Consider the following 22,667-nt stretch of genomic DNA (forward strand, 5'->3'; position numbering starts at 1 on the left):
CGGCCACTGCTGAAGACAAATACGCACCCACTGATACACAATCAAATACAACCTATGAAGCGGCACGGCTCATCACACTTTTATTTGGAAAACCGACGTGCAAAATGAAGCAGTCACATGACCCATGCAATGTGAGCCATTGTTTGTTGCCAGTCCCGTGGTTTTCACCAAGACGACGCAAGTATCGAAGCGGGGCTTCATTGACACGCCGTACACACCTTGAAGCCTAGCTTCAGATAGCTCCTCACTAATTTGTTAATTTTCATAGAATTTTTATTAATTATTACTTTTGTCAGATTCAAGTTAGTTTTATGACCATTGTGGGTTTTTTGAGGGGCATCAACAGTTTTGTTCATGTGTGTATGTGTTTTTTAATTGTACATCTTTTAAAGTCAAGATTAAAGCTCTTTTCAAATTCATACCTCAAATAATTTCATATTTTTTCATGTAACAACAAATTAGTTTGACTTGATTGTGTTTTTCTTATGACAGACCAATGGAAACTGCAATGTACTTTTAAAATGAAAGGAAACTCTGGATAACCTATGTGTGCCAGACACTGTTGCAAACAACAGTATCTGGCAATTTGCCCAGAAATAAATGTTTCCAGTTTAGTCAACCATGAAGCAGGGTAGAGACATTGGCCAAGGCTAGTTTGGATAGCTTTTCTCCTCAATAAATGAAATCAGCATTTGAAGACATTTAACATTCTGTGATTATAAACATTGTTGAATGACCTGACACATGAAAGGGGCAGTATTGAGTAAAATCTACGTTTTTGAGCTATACTTTATATCATGTTAGTTCTTAATCATTAACTAAAGCTTCCGCAAAACAGAGCAGCTCTCACAGTAGCATGGTGCTTTAAGTGTGTGAATGTGTATATGAATACGTGAATGTCTGAATGTAATGTGGAGCACTTTGGGATCCTCTGGACTTGATAAAACCCCGTTTACCATTTCACCAAATTAATGTATGAACAAATCGAGAAGGAGATACATTAATTTTAAAGGAATTCATACTGAGATTGATCTACATAGAGGTGACAGTACTAGATTTTAGGTATGGGTATCCTGACAGAGTACGCTAAAGTTTGTTTTGAAAAAGGTTCCTATTTCTATTAATACTTTTGTGTCACATTGTGTGTAATGTTGTTTTTGTTGTGTATTTTCAGTGTGGGACAGAAGAGCAAGGAGGGTTTACTTGCAGCCAGGCTGGAGCTGGATGAGAGGGAAAAGATCCGAGAGGAGCAGCAGGTTGTCCATGTGTGGCTTGAGGATGTAAAGAGTCTGCTGTCAAAGATGGAGCAGAGTAGCAGCACACACAAGCTACAGGTAAGAATTAACTCTGAAACAGCTACATACACACAGCTGCTTTTCACTGTTGCAGTTTTTACACTAAACCAGAAGTGTACTTTATTCATACATCTGTGATATAGGTGGTCTGTTTTGAACATGCTTGACAAACAAAGCTTGATTCTGATTGTGAAAAATAATTATGTAGCCTAGCTCCAGTAATAGATCACTCAATCTCTCTCTTCATCTCATTTTATGGAAACTTTGGGGTTCTAAGAGTTCCGTCGCTAGGCCTGTCGTGATAAACAATAAATCAATTAATCGTACGATAAATTAAAACTATTGACGTCATTTACATTATCGGCTTTATCGTCTCTTCCAGCCTTTTTCTCTTTCTGTTGATGACACTGAATGAAAAAAGGCTCAACTCCGCTGCTCTCCACTGACCCTCCCTTCCTCATCTCCTTATTGTAATGCCCAGCACACACTACATGATCTTAGAGCTGTCGGCCCATTTTCAAAACGTGAGAGATCACATATTAGCTGACAGAAATCCTAAGTATAACGGTTTCATCATGCCATGTGGTGTCCAACAATGGGCACAAAATAATGGCTACAAGTCCAGTTAACTAATTTTAACACCAGGCATTAATCAATGCTTTACTACATTCTACCTGCAGTGCATGTGGCTCTAGTGTCAGTCCTGACTGAATGAAAATCATTAGAACCTATTTATGTCAAGTTAACGAAGAACAGCTGAAAAGTTACCGGGTTCATCAACTGTGTAGCAATTTAGTTCCAACTCCTCCCCTCGTCATTTCTATATTCTTTGCATGAAATGTTTTATAAACATTAATGTTGCTTCCAAATATTATCTCCAATGTCCGCTGGATTTTGGGTTGCACCATGTCAGCTGTTTGGGATTCCCGTCTGTAATTTCCCCTCAGAAAGCAGGAGGAGAATCCTCGCTTTCTGATTGGCTACCTGTCACATTCAACAGGCTGCGTTAACGCTCCTATTCGGGGAAAACACCTGATTTACATCGGAGTGGCCACAACAATCTACCGTAACACATCACACACTACAGGATGATCGGTTATGAAATCACAAGCGACAATCATAGAACGATCAACGTTCTAAGATTGTTGTAAGGGGAAAATGTAGGAGTGAACTAACGTGTAGTGTGAACTATTGCATCAAGTAGTCGATGTTCCATCTTCTCTATTTAAATCTAATGATTACTGAAGGGCAATATGGTTTACAGACTTTATAATCTGTATACCATATTTTGGTTTGAATGCCGTATTTATTTACACTTTGGTGTTTTTAGTCAAGTACATTTTTGTTAATGGAGACTGAGAATCCATTTTATTTTTGGTTGTTTTGTTTATTTTATCAGTTCCAGTGTTATGTGTTCTTTTGAAAATAAAGTGTATCTATCTTTGGCAGGAAATCACATTATTATGTCATTTCCATTAAATCAGTGTAAAAAGGTCTTCAAGCAATATTATCATTTATCGCAATAATTTTTGAGACAATTAATCGCTCAGCAAAATTTGTTATCGTGACAGGCTTAGCCGTCGCCCCTTTTCTTCAGTTTATGTTATGTTTCCTCAGAACTTTGTGTTATGTGGCTGACTATGGAACCACTAATCTTTTGTTCTGTTGTACTGGTAGATCATTCAGTTGGTTATTAATATCATGTCAGCCATGACTACAGACAAAATAAACTTGCATGTTTCTCAGTCAAGGTTTAAACTATTTAGCCCCATTTCAAACATACAGTTAATCTAGAGGTAAAGTACATTCTATAACAATTCTAGTGGTTTAACATAAAAATAAGTAGATCACCAGGTTCTAAACATAGTTTGATCTGAAGTACACAAATTGTAGATTCCTCCATTTATCTATAAACTGATCCTTCATTGAAATTAAGAGTCTTACTGCACAAAGTGTCACGATCTTGGGTTGTTTGACGTTTGATTGTGGATTTTTATCATTTTGTTGTTCCTTAGTTTTTTTTTTTCTATTTGCCTTGTTTTCCACTTCTGTTCTTCCTTAGTGATTCTAGTTATGTTTTTTCTTGTTTCTAGTTATTTTCTATTGTTCTACTTTCTCATGTTTCTTTAGTCTATAAGTCGGAGGTGTCAAACTCCAGTCCTCAAGGGCTGGTGTCCTGGACCATTTAGATGTGCCTCTGCTGCACCACACCTGAATAGGATAATTAGGTCATAAGCAAGGCTCTTGAGAACTGATCTACACAAGGAGGCGGTAATTAAGCCATTTCATTTCAGTATTTTGTACCTATGGCACATCTAAAAACTGCATGACACCGGGCCTTGTGGACTGGGGTTTGACACTTGTGGTCTAAGTTCTTCTTAGTCTTCTTAGTGTTAATATTCCCTGTTCCCCTGTATACAATCTCAATCTCCTGTGGCACTTTTCTCTCTTCCTCTCCTTCCACTCACACCTGCAATCAATTAGCTCATCAGCCCAGGCCTTTTGTTAAGTTCACAACCTCCCTAATATTTAGGCCTCACAAGTCCATTACTATTCTCAATTATGATAAATGATGTTTTTAAAGATATTGAAAAATAAATGGAATGTTCACTTTTTGCAGAAGATGGAGCTGTTTGGAAAAGAAAGAAAAATGTCAATTTCATTGTCAAGGAATTACAAGAGGTTGTTATTGAAATACAGAAATGAGCTTTGCAATGGGAATTAAATCCGGAGAGACTCAGACGAAGAAAGAAAGCGATTAGAAAAGTTTATTGACATGCATGAATTAAAGTTCTTTAGCGCTCGGGCCCCGGCTGAGGACATCAAGCTGTGATTTGCAAAAGCTTGGATGAGCATTCCCGATACTGATTAGGAACGTCATCCCCCACAAGGAGGCTTAGGCCAGGGACAAGGTTGGGGATTATCAGCTGGGAATAAGGAAAGAGGGAAGGAGTTACACTAACTTAGTCTGCAGGGCTAGAAGCAAAAACTGAAGAAGGTGATGTTACAGTAATAGGAGAGATGGTGTGAAGAAGGATGATAAAGGCCAGCAGGGGACACAGCATGGCATGGGATAAAGGGATGCTGGTGATGAAGGTTAGCAGGAGACACTGTGGGGCAAGGGCTGCAGGTAGAAAAAGGCCAGCAGGGGTGATATGATGATGCTATGGAGTGATATTGCTGATAGGGAATGACATCTCCCAAAGTGGGAGCTAAGGCCACAGCCGAAGCCCGGAATTAGAGACAGGAAGTGAGAAAGGCAGAAGAAGCTACGCTAACTCTGGGCTTACAGGATGGGACTTGAGGAGTAATTAGAAGATGATGTTACTGAGATAGCGGAAAGTGATGAGAAGCTGGTAGATGAAGGCGAGCAGAGGTGATGTGGAGATTCCATGAAAAGATGTGTTAGCTGGTGGAAAGAAGGTGTGTGTTACTAGCTGTGTGTTACTGAGATAACAAGAAGAGGATGGGAGATTGAATAGACTAGAGACTGAGAAAATGACTGCCTGATATATATGTATATGTATATATATATATATATATATATATATATATATATATATGTATATGTATATATATATATATATATATATATATATATACATACATTTATTTATTTATTTTTGGTAGAATATATTTATATATATATATAAAACCATCATGAACTACACTCCGTAACAATAGGTGGCGGTATAAAAGTTTTTTCCTGGTTGGGTTTCTTTGGATTTGTTATGAGTTTTTTCCTGGCTCCTGTGATTTTGGTACATCTTGATTTTTCAGTTTTTTTCATTATTTAAAGATGATCCATGCTCCCAGCTCTAGTCTGCTTTGTGGTTCAACAACAAACCCACATCCCATGACACAAAGTTAGTTAGGTGTATATCACGCACTGATTATTTTTCTGTCTGTGTGCTATTTTTTGTAGCCTTTCTTTGCACATCCTCAGAATCTACAAATTATGGATCTGGTCAACTGGTTTCTCAATGCAAATGGTAAACATTTTCTCTACAAGAATACTGGGCTAAGGAGGGTCTACTTGCCCTGTGGGGACATACCTGGCGGGATACATTTTGGGCTCTGGGGATGTGTATAAAACTTTTTGTCTGTCCATGTTATACCTGGAAGATGTGGAGGGCTTGTATTCATTTGGATTCATGATAACAGGATTTCTGCTTTTTGGAGTTGGTGGATACCTGGCATATTGACAAATTTGGAAGATGTCGGCAACTGTTCTGGTCCTTATCAAGCTACCTGATCAGTTTGATGGATTGGGCTGATTAGTGAACGCTCAGACAAACATTATGTGAGGAACTTCAGGATAGGCTGAGCATATGGATCTGTATGTTTTGTTTTACAACCTTTCACTTCAGGAAATCATAGGGAACAGGAGATAGGCAGAGTTATTTTACATCCACTAGGATTACCTAGGAAAAAAAGAAGTTAGTACAGGCTGAGAAAAACAAAAATCAGGGTGCTTAAAAGGGTTTACATTTCCTCTGAATTTATACATGGTACCCGAGGATACACAGGTGCCATCGGTCAAGTTAGAAAATGTGATAATATCTCTAAAAGGCTTTCTGGAAGCGTCCATCATCCAAGGGAAATCCTTCTCTACTACAGTTAATTTCATAGTTCCACTATTTCAGCGCTTCTCAATTCCAGTCCTCAGGTCCCCTTGCTGTGCATGTTTTAGATGTACCTCTTCTTCTTGTTTTTTTTATGGCGGTTGGCAAACAGCTTTTAGGTGCATTACTGCCACCTTCTAGACTGGAGTATGGATTAGATGTTAATTCACTATAACCTTCCCATAATACCTGTTCTCCTTAGAAAACTAAAAATACTATTAATAACTACACCCCCAGACGATCTTTGAAGCAAAATTCTAATATCTAATTTATTTTTATTCCTACTTAAATCTCTAATTAACTCCTCCCTTTCCTGAACATACTTACTACATTCTAAAAAAATATAAGATGTACCTCTACTCCAGAGCAGCTGATTCAAATGATTGCATGACCATCAAGTGCTGCAGAAGCCTGTTAATCACCTACATATTCACTCCAGGTGTGTGGCAGAAGGAAAACACCTAAAATATGCAGGGCAGGAGGGCGTGAGTACCAGAATTGAGAAACACTGCACTATTTGAAAGGGTTTCTAAGGTGGTTTTCAGATCCATGGGAAGTGGAACCAACAACGTTTGTACAGTGAGAGCATGTGGAATGATAGAATTGATGAAACAACTTTGACTGGTGATTTTCCTAGCTGTGATCCTGGTTCCTTACCATCAGACATTGTCGACATCATTATGATGATTGATGCGATTAGTTGTTCTCCTTTTCCTGTGCAGGACAGAGGTTGCAGGCAACTTTGTTGTTGTTTGATTAATGTATTCTGCTGTTGGTGTAATGTTTTTTTCTTATTCTTCCTTGTAATCCAGTCCCAGTTCAGTATGGGCAATATAAAATCAAAGCTATGATCAAGGCCCACCGTACCTTCCAATTTCCATAGAGCTGCATCATGCATTCTGTTCTCTCCTCCTTTCTTCTGGTGCTTGAATCCAGTCCTGCACTTCACTCTGCCCTGTCACTGGCAAGTGCAGGTGGTTGGATAGTTAGAAGCTCCTCTAGGAATGAGATTCTGGCTGCGCCTGGTCCAGATACCCTCGCATCTCATGTGGCTCCTCTGGTGGATCCCTTGAAAAGCCTTTGCACTGTGTGGCGTGGACCAGGTGTCCCTTCCTTCAACTTTTACAGCAATGTGGGTCACCAGTAGGATGCGGTGACCCACATCCTTCTGTTGTCTTTGATCAGCACACACTGGCCTGGCTGGAATAGATGCAGGGGTTTCTCAGCTACTAGGGGTAAGACAGCTTTCACAACCTGGTTAGATAAAGAGAGAGACCTTGACACAGATTTACAATATTCCACCATGCTGTGTTCCATCAGGTTGGTTGTTAGTACTGCTGGATCTTTGTAGGTTTCTCCTTCTGTTGGCTGCAGGTCTGCCAAACAAGATCTAAAAAGGCAACTTCAGAATCTGACCAGATAGCATATCTTACTTTATTAATTCCTGCATTTGACCTGGAGGAGGACCCATCAACATACAAAACCATGTCACATGAAAGGAACATCTTTTAAGTCAGATCTGGGACTACACACAACATTCTAATATCACCGTCACTTTTGACAGTAATATTAGGTAAATCCAGTAGAATGGATACCTCAACCGTCTAACAGAAGAGAGATGAGAGGTTTTTTGTTCAAGTAAAAATTATTGAAATCGAATGAGGAAGGAAGAGCTGTGGTGGTGAAATCAGCTGCACAGTCCGTGTGCACATCAAAGCACAGGTGCATGAATGTTTAAACACATTAATAGAATTTGAATAGAACACATAAGGAAGGAACAACATTTTTGACCAGGTTCAGAGAAAATCCTGTTAGTTTATAAATTGTGGAGTACTTAGCAACCCAGAACAAGAATCAAACATTGAGAAACAACATTTAGCTTTCTACTTTACTAATCTAGAACAAACATAGAAAATAGAGTCTACTTAGCAACCCAGAACCGGAAAATTTTAAAGCATAGTTTTTCTTTTGCTGTGCCCAGTGATGGCATAGTTACTTTGAAAAAGTAACTTTAATCGGACTATTGATCACTCCTTGAAAAAGTAACTTAGTTAATTTCCAAAACAAGTAGTCAGTAATCTGACTAAGTTACCTTAAAAGTAACTTTTTCGTTACTTTCAGCAGCTGCTAACAACCCTCCTCCTCCTGTGAAAATCACATTGAGCTTTGCCAAAACTTAATTGTAAGCTATTTTATAATGGTGACATCAACAATGTGACTCCACTGATAAGGTTGAACTGAAGAGGGGATTGTAAAAAAAAAATAAAAATAAAACGTGAATAATTTGTGTGGTCCACTGTTGTCTGGAAAACTCTAAGAAGGATTTTAAAGCCCCCTCTCCCCCCAGCCTCCAGGTTCTGCGTTACGGCCCTGCGTTTGGTGTCGCAGCGCACAGATCTCCTCCTGCAGCTCCACAACTCACATGGTTGCACAGATTTGTGACACTTATATTAATATTAATAATTATAACGGTGTTAAGTTGCCATTATAATTATTGGCAACTACGGACACGTTTATTCGTGGCTGTTTTCACATTTATTGCGCTGTTCATATTGGTCTTGATGTTTGCAGTTTTGTGGAGCGCAACGCAAAGCTCGATGTCATTCAGAAGTAATATTATTAACTTGGCATTAACAAAGACACAGCGGGACGGATCATCCGGGAAATGATGGACAGGGAGAGACTGAGTGAAACTACCTTAATGACGGATAAATTCTGGGATTTATTGTGAGTCTCTGCATATTTCCAAACCCAAATGAGTAACTTCACGTTCAAAAACGAGCCCAAAAAGGAGCAACCCGCCACTCATTAAATTTGCAAACGACTTTAAAAAAATGAAGCCCAAAGCCGCTTATAATAATCGGACTTGGCGACAGAAACTCAAAATAGTTCCAGTTTTTCAACCAACAAAATGCGCATCTCCCTCCATTGTTTACATTTCTGTCGCACAGAGACGTCGGTCACTCGACAAGACGAGTAGAGGAAATACGATTAAATACAAAAGAAGATAGTAACGCACAGTGATTTCGATAAGTAACTGTAGTCTGACTACTGGATTTGAAATAGCAACGCGTTAGATTACTCGTTACTGAAAAAAGTGGTCCGAGGTCAGTAACGCGTTACAAATTAATGCGTTACTGACATCACTGGCTGTGCCTGCTTTTCTTTTATTATGCTTGTGTTTCATGTAAAACACTTAGAACTGTCAGGTTGCGGAGAAAGTGATATATACATGAAACTTCTTTTAATTTTGTTTTACATTTTATTTACACAGTTTCCTCTGTTTTTTTTCAGGAGCTGTACAGACAACTGTGTGCCCACAAGAGTTTATTGCAGCACATTATGGAGAACCTTAAAATAAAATATGCTGTGGTCCCTGTTGAGATTGACAGCCAGATGCAGAAACTCACTAAATCACTGCACTACGTGGAAGAAAAGGTACACGGAATGTCTGGAATTATTCAAAGTTGAGAAATTGTTGGCCCTTGTGTGTTATTTGGTACTGTGAATAGTATATATTTTCAAGAAAATGGCCTTAGACTATAAATGGTTAACATCATACAGTTATGCTGCTTTGTCTTGGTATGTTCATCTATCGATCTGTCCATTCGTCCATAGTAGTTGATCATAAGTAGGGTTAAGACTGGCACTCTCTAAGTCAGGGGTTGGCAACCCAAGATGTTGAAAGAGCCATATTGGACCAAAAGACAAATCTACCTGGAGCCGCAAAAAATTAAAAGCCTTATAAAAGGCCTGATTTTTAGATCGGGCATATTCAACATTGTCTTGGCCCAATTATTGCAGCCTGTGGGGTTTTCTCTGACTGGAAGCAAGAACACAGCCTATTGAATGTGACAGGTGGCCAATCAGAAAGCGAAGAGACGTAAGCATGGACCAATCAGTTGACATGGTGCAACTATGTGGAAATATTTATTGGGGCCTATTACTCTACACCCAATAAGGTGTCTCTTTATTATTATTATTATTATTATTATTATTATTATTATTATTATTATTATTATTATTGGGGCCTGCCATGCAAAGCAATGGCAGAGCGTTTTCTTTCTATGACATACGGTTTTCTGTCAATGTGCTTCATAGTACAGTCATGCATTTTCAGGAAAAACACAGCAGCATAAACACACATTTGGATGAGTCACTTGAGCACTGGCCATTAATTACCATAGCAACGGCCCCCAGGTGTCAGAGACTGACAGACATTGGTCTGGAGCATAACTTCTGATTGGTTGACAGAAGAGGAAGGGGGAGGACATTGTAAGAGCTAAGCAGCACAACGTGTTCAGCTGTGTTCAACAGAAGTTGGGGAGAGGATAACGCTCTCAATGTTTTCCTATGGGATTTAAACTCATTGTTTTTTTAATAGGCCTGCAACGTTTTCACACTCTCCGGGAGTTGGTGAGTAACGAACTGACTGGGTGTAGTTTAATAAAGTTAATAAAGTTTATTTGACTGGTTTATCCACAGCACTGTTGGACATTGAATTAGTGTGGCCATTTAAGATGAAGCTTACTGAAAATTTCTAAATAAGAGCCTCAAAATCACACTCAAGTTAGTGCACTGCTGCAGGTGGTGCAATAATAGTATTCTGCATTATCTTTTTTTTCCAGGTTAGGGAACTGCCTTGCAAAACTAGGCAGTTCAATGGCATTAGCCTTTTAGCTTAAATAAGCTATTACCTATATTTCTGACTTATTGGCCATGTTTAGTATACTGAATGGAGTAAGTACAGTACAGACAACATGCTAATGATGTCCGACATGCTACTGACAGCATTTAGGCTTATGTTAGCATTTTGGCTAATGTTGGCCAAAATGCTAATGTGCATTTTAGCTTACTTTAGCATTTAGCTACATCCAACCATCCATCCATCAATCTTCTTCCGCTTATCCGGGGTGGGGTCGCGGGGGTAGCAGCTTCAGAAGGGAGGCCCAGACTTCCCTCTCCCCAGCCACTTCCACCAGCTCCTCCGGAGGAATCCCAAGGCGTTCCCAGGCCAGCCGAGAGACATAGTCCCTCCAGCGTGTCCTGGGTCTTCCCCGGGGTTTCCTCCCGGTGGGACGTGCCCGGAACACCTCACCAGGGGGGCGTCCAGGAGGCATCCTGACCAGATGCCCGAGCCACCTCAACTGGCCCCTCTCGACGTGAAGGAGCAGCGGCTCTACTCTGAGTCCCTCCGGATGACTGAGCTTCTCACCCTATCTCTAAGGGAGAGCCCAGCCACCCTACGGAGAAAACACATTTCGGCCGCTTGTATACGCGATCTCGTTCTTTCGGTCATGACCCAAAGCTCATGACCATTGATGAGGATGGGAACGTAGATCGACCGGTAAATCGAGAGCTTCGCTTTTTGGCTCAGCTCTCTCTTCACCACGACGGACCGGTACAGCGCCCGCTTGACGGCAGACACTGCACCAATCCGCCTGTCGATCTCCCGCTCCCTTCTTCCCCCATTCAAGAACAAGATCCCGAGATACTTGAACTCCTCCACTTGGGGCAGGACAGCCCCCCTGACCCGGAGAAGGCATTCTACCCTTTTCCGGGTCAAGACCATTGCCTCGGATTTGGAGGCACTGATCGCCATCCCAGCCGCTTCACACTCGGCTGCGAACCGCTCCAGCGAGAGCTGCAGATCACGTCCCGATGAAGCCAAAAGGACCACATCATCTGCAAAAAGCAGAGATGCAATCCTAAGGCCACCAAAACGGATCCGCTCAACACTCTGGCTGCGCCTAGAAATTCTGTCCATAAAAGTAATGAACAGAATCGGTGACAAAGGGCAGCCCTGGCGGAGTCCAACTCTCACCGGAAACGAGCCCGACTTACTGCCGGCAATGCGGACCAGACTCTGACACCGGTCATACAGGGACCTGACAGCCCATATCAAAGAACCCGGTACCCCATACTCCCGGAGAACCCCCCACAGGGCTCCCCGAGGGACACGGTCGAACGCCTTCTCCAAGTCCACAAAACACATGTAGACTGGTTGGGCGAACTCCCATGCACCCTCCAGGACCCTGCTGAGGGTGTAGAGCTGGTCCAGTGTTCCAAGACCAGGACGAAAACCACACTGCTCTTCCTGAATCCGAGGTTCGACAATCCGATGGACCCTCCTCTCCAGAACCCCCGAATAGACCTTGCCAGGGAGGCTTAGGAGTGTGACCCCCCTATAATTGGAGCACACCCTCCGGTCCCCCTTTTTGAACAGGGGGACCACCACCCCGGTCTGCCAATCCAGGGGAACTGCCCCCGATGTCCATGCGATATTGCAGAGTCGCGTTAGCCAACACAACCCTACAACATCCAGAGCCTTGAGGAACTCCGGGCGGATCTCATCCACCCCCGGGGTCCTGCTACCGAGGAGCTTTTTAACCACCTCGGCGACCTCGACCTCAGAGATTGGAGAGCCCAACCCAGAGTCCCCAGGCTCAGCTTCCAAAAGAGAAGGCATGTCGGTGGGATTGAGGAGGTCTTCGAAGTATTCTGCCCACCGGCCCACAACATCCCGAGTTGAGGTCAGCAGCACACCATCCCCGCTGTAGACAGTGTTGGTGCTGCACTGCTTTCCCCTCCTGAGACGCCGGATGGTGGACCAGAATCGCCTCGAAGCCGTACAGAAGTCTTTCTCCATGGCCTCTCCAAACTCCTCCCACACCCGAGTTTTTGCCTCAGCAACCACCCGAGCCGCATGCCGCTTCGCCCGCCGGTACCCATCAGCTGCTTCCGGAGTCCCACATGCCAAAAAGGCCCGATAGACTCCTTCTTCAGCCTGACGGCTTCCCTCCTCGAAGGTGCCCACCAACGGGTTCGAGGGTTGCCGTCGCGACAGGCACCGACAACCTTGCGGCCACAGCTCAGATGAGCCGCCTCGACAATGGAGGCACGGTACACGGTCCACTCAGACTCCATGTCCCCCACATCCCCCGGGACGTGTTCGACGTTCTGCCGGAGGTGGGAGGTAAAGCTCCGTCTCACAAGGGATTCCGCCAGACGTTCCCAGCAGACCCTCACAACACGTTTGGGCCTGCCAGGTCTGACCGGCATCCTCCACCACCAGCGGAGCCAACTCACCACCAGGTAGTGGTCAGTGGACAGCTCTGCACCTCTCTTCACCCGAGTGTCCAAGACATACGGCCGCAGGTCCGATGAAACGATGACAAAGTCGATCATCGAACTGCGGCCTAGGGTGTCCTGGTGCGAAGTGCACATATGGACACCTTATGCTTGAACATGGTGTTCGTTATGGACAATCCATGACGAGCACAGAAGTCCAACAACAGAACACCACTCGAGTTCAGTTCGGGGGGGCCGTTCCTCCCAACCAAGCCCCTCCAGGCCTCACTGTCATTGCCCACGTGAGCGTTGAAGTCCCCCAGCAGAACAAGGGAGTTCCCAGGTGGAGTACTCTCCAGTACACCCTTTTGGGACTCCAAAAAGGGTGGGTAACCTGAACTGTCGTTCGGCCCGTAAGCACAGTCAGGACCCGTCCCCCCACCCGTAGGCGGAGAGAGGCTACCCTCTCGTTCACCGGGGTAAACCCCAACATACAGGCCCCGAGATGGGGAGCAACAAGTATGCCCACTCCTGCCCGACGCCTCTCACCTTGGGCAACTCCAGAGTGGAAGTAAGTCCAGCCCCTCTCAAGGAGAATGGTTCCAGAACCAGAGCCATGCGTCGAGGTGAGACCGACTATTTCTAGCCGGAACCTCTCAGCCTCACACACTAGCTCCGGCTCCTTCCCCACCAGAGAGGTGACATTCCACGTCCCAAGAGCTAGCTTCCGCAACCGAGCATCGGACCGCCAGGGTCCCCTCCCTTGGCTGCCACCCATAACACAATGCACCTGACCCCGTTGGCCCCTCTCACAGGTGGTGGGCCCATGAGAGAGGGGACCCATGTTTCCTCTTCGGGGCTGTGCCCGGCCGGGCTCCATGGGTAAAAGCCCGACCACCAGACGCTCGCCGTCGTGCCCCCCCTCCAGGCCTGGCTCCAGAGTGGGGCTCCGGTGACCCGCGTCCGGGTGAGGGAACACGTAGTCCAAAGTTTGAATCCATCATTGGGGTCATTTAGCTACATATATGCTACAATTAAAATTTAGCTAATTTTAGCAAAATGCTAACATAAGTAATTAGCTAATGCTAGATTTAGCATTAGATAATTGCTAAATTTAGCTAATCTAAGCATTAGCAAAAATTAGCTAAATGCTAATTTAGCCAATTAGCTAATTAGCTAAAATGCTAATTAGCTAAACTAGCATTATGGCTAGTATTAGCAAAAATGTCAAACGTCTTTGCTAATGCTAATGTTTAGCCGAAATGTTAGCATTTTGGCTAATTTTAGTTCGTATGCTCACTTTGACACGCTGGATGGCGCGAGTCTGTGTCAGTCAACGTTCTCGCGATTCTCCTCTTGCTGTGGCTTTCTCTGGCGTCGATGCTGAATTTCGGCGTCGGAACGCCGGGTCCGGACCGACGGGCACGCATTGGCAGGTCCCGTTTAAATTTCTTTAGAAATTTTTTTTAGTTATTATTATATGGTTCTTCTTCCGTCACCCTGACTGCAGCTCAGACCGCTGTGTGCACCCCTACAAAAGTGGTATCAAAACGTGTGGCTTGATCCCGGGAGGGGTCCTCTTATTTTTAGTGGGATTCTGAGTTACCATGGCGACAAAAAAAGTATAAAACGACCCCCAGAACACTAAGGACCTCACCAGCTGCTCCATTGTTGTGTATGTGGCCAAATCCGTATTTTTGAGGTCTTCCTGTGTCGTCATACATTCACTTAGAAATGCCATTTAATTTTGTAGATACGTCCCTCATTTCTTCTAAGGTGAAGACGGCACATCGATACCATTTACAGTTGGTCCATAAATTGTCTCTAGTTTCCCCAAAAAAATCTAAAAACTTTGGGTCGCTTAGAGTGGAGGAGACACGCCTTACAGTGAAGAAACTGAGTGCCATTTTCAACCCAAATCATTTTTTAAATCGCTGTCACAGCCACAAATATTGCCCTATTGGTATGAAACTCGGTCATGACATTGATACGCGTGTCTGCTCCAGAAAAATGTTTTCGCAATTTCTCTAGGACTTATGGTTTTCTGTCAATGTGCTTGAGAGTACAGTGATGCGACAGTATTTTCTGCCTCTAACAGAGACTTCTCTGGCTGCATGACTCACTCCCAGCTGGCAGATGAGTCATGACAGTTAATTACCATAGCAACAGCTCTCAGCTGCTTGGGGCTACAAATACGCATCACTGTAGTTCTAAGGTGGAGAATTAGTGGAAACACAGGAGGAGCTGCAATTTAGAACTACTTGTGTGGTAGTGCACTGCTGCAGGTGGTGCAATAATATTATTCTGCATTATCGTTTTTCTCAGGTTATAGAACTGCCTTGCAAAACAAGACAGTTCATTAGCATTAGCCTTTTAGCTTAAATAAGCTATTACCAATATTTCCGACTTATTAGCCAATTATTGTTAATTATTATTAGTATGCTGAATGGAGTAAGTAAAGTACAGACAGCACGCTAGTGATGCCTGACATGCTACTGACAGCATTCACGCTAACATTAGCATTTTGGCTAGCCTGTTAGCCTAAATAAGCTATTACCTATTTTCTTACTTATTAGCCATGTTTAGCCATGGAGTAAGTTAATCATGGACAACATCCTAGTGTTGGCCCTCATGCTACTGACAGCATTTAATCTTACATTAGCATTTTGGCTAATGTAAGCCAAAATGCTCATGTGCATTTTAGCTGACGTTAGCAATTAGCTAAAATGCTAAATGCAATTTAGCTAAATGTTAAAATTAGCATGTAGCTAAAATTAGCATTTAGCTGAAATTAGCAAATACTAAAATTAGCGTAAGCTAATGCTAAATTTAGCTAATCTTAGCATTAACAAAGATTAGCTAAATGCTAATGTAGCTAATTAGCTCTAAAATGCTAATTTAACTAATTAGCATTTTAGAGCTAATTAGTTAACATTAGCTAACATTTTGACTAATATTAACCAAAATGCGAAATGTCTTGGCTAATGCTAACATTTAGCTAAAACATTAGCATTTTGTCTCATTTTAGCTCATACACTCATTTTAACACGCTGAATGGCGCAATTCCATGTCATTCCACGTTCTCGCGATTCTCTTCATGCTGTCGATCGTGCTGCAGCTTTCTATGGCATCATTGCTAACTTTCAGCGTCAGAACGCCGGATCCAGACCATCACTTTGGCAGGCCCCATTTAAATTTCTTCAGGAATTTTCTAGTTCACATATAGTATGTTGGGGATTTTGCTGGATTTTCTTCTGGAATCGGGATGTTCGTGAGTGGAATCGGTTCATGTGTGGTGTGTTGTTGCTGCTGTGTGGCTGGACACGAACCGATTGAACCTGTTGGACTTTAATCGGCCCTTTGTTCACAGAAGTTTGGAAAATCGGCCGAGAATTCTTAAATCGTTCCAGTGTGAACCAGACTTAAGACTCACAAGCCCCATTCCTCTCATCTCGTCTCGACCACTGCCTTAACGCTCTCTGATTCTGGTTGCTATGGTAACATTTACATATCCCTTCACAATAAGATACTGATGCGCCACAAAATGGAACATTTAATTTCATGAAAATTTTAACTCATGAAAACGACTAATGGGAGTCCTGAGCTTGTTTCTCTGCAACAAGACTGTTCCATCTGGGAGTGATGAGAGACAATGACACCTGAAGTGTTGCTAATGCACAGGGTGCTTGGTCTCTATATGGTGAAGCGTCATTCCCTCTTTAACGTATTATGCAGAGCAGGCTTGGAATGTGGGAAAATCCTACCGGGATAAATCCATTCTCTTACTCTTCTCTGGGACTTTTCCCCTTCGCAAAGAAACTTTCTAAAGACATCTAATCTGTTTCTTACTCATTTTGCCGATTCTGGGCTCAGTGTTGGCATGCAAGACGTAACCAAGAGAATCCGGTTTAGGGATTTTCAAAATAATTGAAACTCAATAACTCAACCCCCTGGGGGTTGGGGACTACTGCTTTATAGTACAAACCACAAGGTACCAAATAGCAATATAAATAATTTTATTATTATATGATAAAATAATGATATATGATCTTTATTTTTGCACTGCGACAGACTGGCGACCTGTCCAGGGTGTACCCCGCCTCTCGCCCAGAACGTTAGCTGGAGATAGGCACCAGCAACCCTCCCGACCCCATTAGGGACAAAGGGTGTATAGAAAATGATTGGATGGATGGATGGATCATTATTTTTCCATGACAGGTGCCTCACTATGATGAACCAACTCAGTTCAATGTGTTCTAAACATCATAAGTCATTACCAAGTGATTAATTGATATAGACTTTTTTCAATCTTAATTTTTACAGAACACAGTTAATAATGCTGTTGCTGACATCATTGAGCATTACTTCAGAAGTATTTTTTCTTTTTTTTTCTTACAGTTTTTGTAATCTTGCGAGTTTTGGAAGAATCCTGAAATAACAAAAAGACAGCCAAAGAACCAATTTGTTTGCATTACATTGGGGCACATTTCCTGTTTTGAGTGAGTGAACTCGAGTCATTTGACTTCAGAGCAGTGGTTCTCAATTATTTTCTGTCATGCATCCACTAGGGATAATAATTTTTTTTATGAACCTCCTGGTGCCACCCACATACACACCTACCCAAGCACTAAAAATTAATATACTATTGTAAATTTGTGGGCTGCCATCTTATTGTGGTAGAGGGCTTTGAGTGTCCCAGTGGTCCTAGGAGCTATGCTGTCAGGGGCTTTATCCCCCTGGTGGGCCACCCAAAGCAGCCAGGTCCTAAGTGAGGAGCAAGACAAAGTTCAGCCCGAAGGCTCCTTATGATGAAGAAGATTATTGGAGACAGTGTTCCCTCATCCAAACCACTGAGGCCCCACTCCGGAGCCAAGCCTAGAGGTGGGGCACATTGGTGAGCGCCTCGCGGCTAGGCTTTAACCCATGGATCCTGAAGAGGAAACTTGGATCCCCCTTCCTGTAGGCTCACCACCTGTGGGAGAGGCCAAAGGGGTCAGGTACAATGTGAGATGGGTGGTCACCAAGTAGCGATCCAATCCGCGGCTACAGAAGCTGGTTCTTGGCACATGGAATGTCACCTCTCTGGTGGGGAAGGAGCCTGAGTTAGTGTATGAGGTCGAGAGGTTCCGGCTAGAAGTAGTAGTACCACAACGCACGGTTATGGAACCAGTCTCCTTAAGAGGGGTTGGATACTGTGAAGTTACCATTGTGAGAGGCGCAGAGGAAGAGAGGGCATACTTGTTGCCCTCCATCTTGTGGCCTGTACATTTGGGTTCACACCAGTAAATGAGAGGATAGACTCTCTTCACTTATGAGTGGGGGGACTGACTCTTGTTTGTGCTTATGTGCCAAACAATAGTTTAGATTACCCACTCTTGTATTATGGTAGGAAAATCCCACGAGGTAGCACAGATGATCAGAACACCGGAAAGGTGGTTTGAAAATCCATTTTATCTAAATGGGTAATGGGACAACTCTGTTACCGGTCAGTTTTACACTTAAAACCATTTGTAATGGAGTACGTCTTTCCACTGATCATGAAACGTGTGCAAAAACAAGAGAAGACAACTCAAGTAGCTGAAGAATAGGAGTCAAGTTGGTTCGTGGCCTATCCCTGCTTTGGATCTTGATATTTGTTCTTGTTTGATCAATGAGGTGGCAGAGGCAGTGGAGAGGAGTGGGGCTGTCCACAGGCTGGGGACGAAGCTCTCTGATGTCCAGGTCGGCCTGAGATCTGTTCAGAACAGAATGAAGGAGAGAAGCCCCACAGTGACTGAAGCAAAGATCACACAAAAGGTAAGTTAAAGTGAGAGAGTCGGGAATGGTGTTGGAGATCCACTCTCTTCATGGGTCACATTATTTTCTTCAAGTGAAATTAACAGACTTATTGCCATAAAATAGATAAAGATGAATTTCCCCTCTTGCTCCCCTTGCTCTCTGTAAATGTAGACACATTTTTCCTCTGCTCCCTTCCTGCCCTCCTTACTCTGTTTTTGCAAAATTACGGATATGGTCAACCGGTCTCTCAATGGGCACAGGAGAGCCCTCTTGTCCTGTGGGGACATACCTGATGGGATCTACCCTTGACTTATTCATGATAACAAGATTTCTGCTGTTTGGAGCTTGCGGATACCTCGCTTATCAACAAATTTGTGACGGACTTGGCCGAAGTAGACTAACAGTCAGACTGTTTGTGTGGACAGAGACGCAAGTTGGATGCGAGTCTTGCTGAGACTCGCAGCCCATCTGAGGACTCTAATACTCACTAACAGAATGGAATTGATCTTGGAGAAGATGCTAGTTTTGGTTCAGTGGAGTGGCCACACTAATTTGGATAATTGGGAACTGAGATGTATCGTTAGACTTAAGGAGAGTTGGAAATTTATAATATACCCGATCTAAGACACTCTGTATCTGTATTGGCTTTTCCCATGTTGCCTGGAAGGGCTGCATATTTCAAATCTCCTTGAAGATATGTAAGCATAATGCTCCTTCCCACCTCACCCCCTCCTGTTATCCATGCAACTGTAGAGCTGAGTGCTCCCAAGGACATCATGCCTTCATAACAACATCTTATCAGACTTGTGCTGGGAGAATGAGCAACGTGGTTTCATGGCCCTGTGATATCACCACCTTCACTCATGTCTTAATTTTTTCTGAATGTTGTCATGCGCTCTAATGTGTCCTTTTGTATTTAATTTTGTTAGAAACGGTGGAGTAGCCTACTCACTTTTAACCCAGAAAAGGAATTAGAACATACTTGGAATCCAGAGACTCTAGTTTAGTCACTCTTTACCTTATTTTTTAGAAACTGTAGAGTACTCACTGTTTAGACCAGTGCTTCTCAATTCCAGTCCTCAGGCTCCCTTGCCCTGCATGTTTTCGGTGTTTCCCTGCTGCTACACACCTGGGTTGAAGCAGGTGTGTAGCAGCACCAATAACAGGCTGCAGAAGCCTGTTATTGTTGCTAACAGGCTTCTGCAGCACTTGATGCCTGCAGAACAGGTAATGCAATCATTTGGATCAGCTGCTCCAAAATAGGGGCACATCTAAAACATGCAGAGCAGGGAGGCCTGAGGACTGGAATTGAGAAGCACTGGTTTAGACCAATATTATAATTCTTAGTTAAATTTTTAGATTATTAAGCAGAGAGAGGAATTGGAATGAACTTAGAATCCAGAAAAACTACCATAGCAACTACTTTTTGGACTCCTATTCTTCCAACCCAGAAAAGGAATTAGACCAGACGATACTTACTTATCGTACCCCACTGTGTACCCTACCTCTCACCCAAAATGTCTCGCTAGAGATGGGCACTCCTCCTAACCCCACTAGGAACAAAGATGTAAATAAAGTTTATGGATGGATGGATAGATACTTACTTATCTACTTACTTGCAAAACTAGATAGGAGTATCTAGTCTTGCAACCCAGAACAGGGATTAGTAAGAAATTTGGAATCCAGAAAAAACTACCTTAGCAACTACATTATAGACTTCTGTCCCTCCAACCCAGAAATGGAATTAGACCAGACGATGCTTATCTAGCAACCCTGAACAGGAGTACCTAGTTTACATACTTTAGGTTAACATTGGATTCTTTTTCTTTCCTTTGGTTTGTTATTTTGTTTGTATTTCATTTTAATTCCTGTAAAGCACTTTGCCTTGTTGCTGAAAATGTGCTATATAAATAAAATTATCTTTATTTTTACCTTGATATGATTTTGTTGACTGTTTAGTAAAGTAATAACTTTACTTTACTAAAGTCCCATAGAGAAATGTGCAGCTATTTTTATATACCAAATATCTGTCATAATAGCTTTATGATTTTATCATAATATCTGATCAGTTTCATTTTATGTACAAATTAACACTATAACAAAATTGTAAATAAATGTAGCTATGTCTGTGCTCAGCGTGTATGGGATGAGCTGGATGTTTGGCACTCCCAACTGGCAGCTCTCGAAGTGGAGATGCAGGACTTGGAGAAGCCAGAGGAGGTGCTGATCCTCACAGAGAAACTAGTGGAGGTGCAACAGCTTCACTCCCAAGTAGCCAAAGAGGCAGAACAGAGAACAACTCTACTCAGCAAGGTGAGAAGGTGCCTTCTGATAACCTGTTAGCCTGCCTATTGACTCTTTTGTAAAACGTGATGACATAAAGTAATAATGAGTAAGTTTAAAATCTCACTGTTCTGTATTTATGTAACTTTGCAGTTTATGTTCATACCAGCATTACAGTTAAATACATTAACTTACAACATATTTATGCTTTTTGAACTTTCTGACGTTTGTACAAACTTCATTGTATCTTATTGGGAGTTTATATGATAAATCAACAGAATGTAGTGCAGGGCCGTGCAGAGACCTACACTGTAAAATGTAAAAGTAAAGTGTACTCAAAAAGAAAAGTGACCTGAACTCATTCCAGCTTACTCTGTTGACTATACTAACTTAAACTTAGCAAAGACAACTTTCTACTGAGGCAAGTAATCAAACTCATCAGCAGCAAGTAACCCGAACTTGGAATTATGAGTGAGCAAAACGCATCTGCATAACCAGCAGAAAACTCGGCATCATTCGGCAGCTCTCGTTGAACGCACATGCGCATTGGACACTGACGAGTGACGACGTGTTTGAAAGAAACGCCAAACTGTCAACAATACGGCGGTTGCTGCAGCTAAGTTTTGTCACGGTAAGTCCCACTGTTTTTCAGCAAACTTATATTCGTTATCTCGGCCGTATAATTCATCCGTAAGTCCAGGTTTTGAGGTTAACTTTATGTGTAATGATTTAGCGATGCCTGGAACTAACGTTAGTCGAAAATATCATGTTTATGTAGTGGCAACAAGATGGAGCGGCAGAGCAAAAAAGCTGTCCAAAACAAAAAAAGGAAAAGGGATAAGGATAAAGATGTTGGCGGGTTAAAAAAGCCGCTGTACTGTTATAGAAGGCTTATGATGAGTAGACTGCCATAGGTGGGACAGCTGTAAACTGTAGGAGAAGCTGCCATGATGAAGAAGTGTAGGGTCACCAGATTTGGGTTTCTGAAAAGGAGGACACTTCTTTTTTTGTTGGCGGGGGGGTAGAATCGTCGGACACACATGCGCCAACGGGGGGTGGAGATGGGGGAGACGGGGGGTGGGGGGGTAGAACCAGCGGTAGCACAAGAAATCGGTAGCACATGTGTGTACATGTGCTAACGATTTCTTTGCCATACAAAGAAACCTGGAATGGAGTAGTGGAACGGAGTGGCAATGTAATCACAATGCACTGTAAGCTATGTAATGTGAGGCAGTTGACCAAAATCCCTAACGATTTTTAAATTCCCCCCGGACATTTTTTTAGGTCTGAAAAGTAGGACATGTCCGGGAAAAAGAGGATGTCTGGTCACCCTAAAGAAGTGTTACGTTGATATGTAATTGTGGTGTTGCTTCTATTGTTGTCAGGACTGCGAAGACCCAGACGTCTCTCACACCCCCATTGGGATCCTGACCATCATTCCTGAGGACAGGCAGGCCTCCACTGACTCACTGCACCTCCAGTCTTCAAGTACTGCCATCATTTTGGAAGGAAGTCTTGTCATGAATGATCTTGGGAATCTTCCACATGCCATGTTCTTGCTCTTTGGACTTATTTATACTCTGAATTTGGAGTACCCTCAACAACTGAAGTACAC

The 22,667-nt window shown here is 42.8% G+C and overlaps 1 protein-coding gene across 7 annotated transcripts in view; it reads left to right on the plus strand.

The window, feature by feature from the left end:
• Positions 1–22,667, plus strand: part of LOC122845669 (nesprin-2-like) — a 283,421-nt gene that overhangs the window by 223,708 nt on the left and 37,046 nt on the right. For all 7 annotated transcript variants that reach the window (XM_044141999.1, XM_044142000.1, XM_044142004.1 and 4 more), the window contains 4 exons: positions 1,175–1,334; positions 9,215–9,358; positions 18,647–18,787; positions 20,906–21,082. In XM_044141999.1, coding sequence (XP_043997934.1) covers positions 1,175–1,334; positions 9,215–9,358; positions 18,647–18,787; positions 20,906–21,082 — 622 coding nt within the window. The remainder of the gene's footprint in view (positions 1–1,174; positions 1,335–9,214; positions 9,359–18,646; positions 18,788–20,905; positions 21,083–22,667) is intronic.

The sequence above is a fragment of the Gambusia affinis genome, linkage group LG16, assembly GCF_019740435.1.
Source record: "Gambusia affinis linkage group LG16, SWU_Gaff_1.0, whole genome shotgun sequence".
Lineage (NCBI taxonomy): Eukaryota > Metazoa > Chordata > Actinopteri > Cyprinodontiformes > Poeciliidae > Gambusia > Gambusia affinis.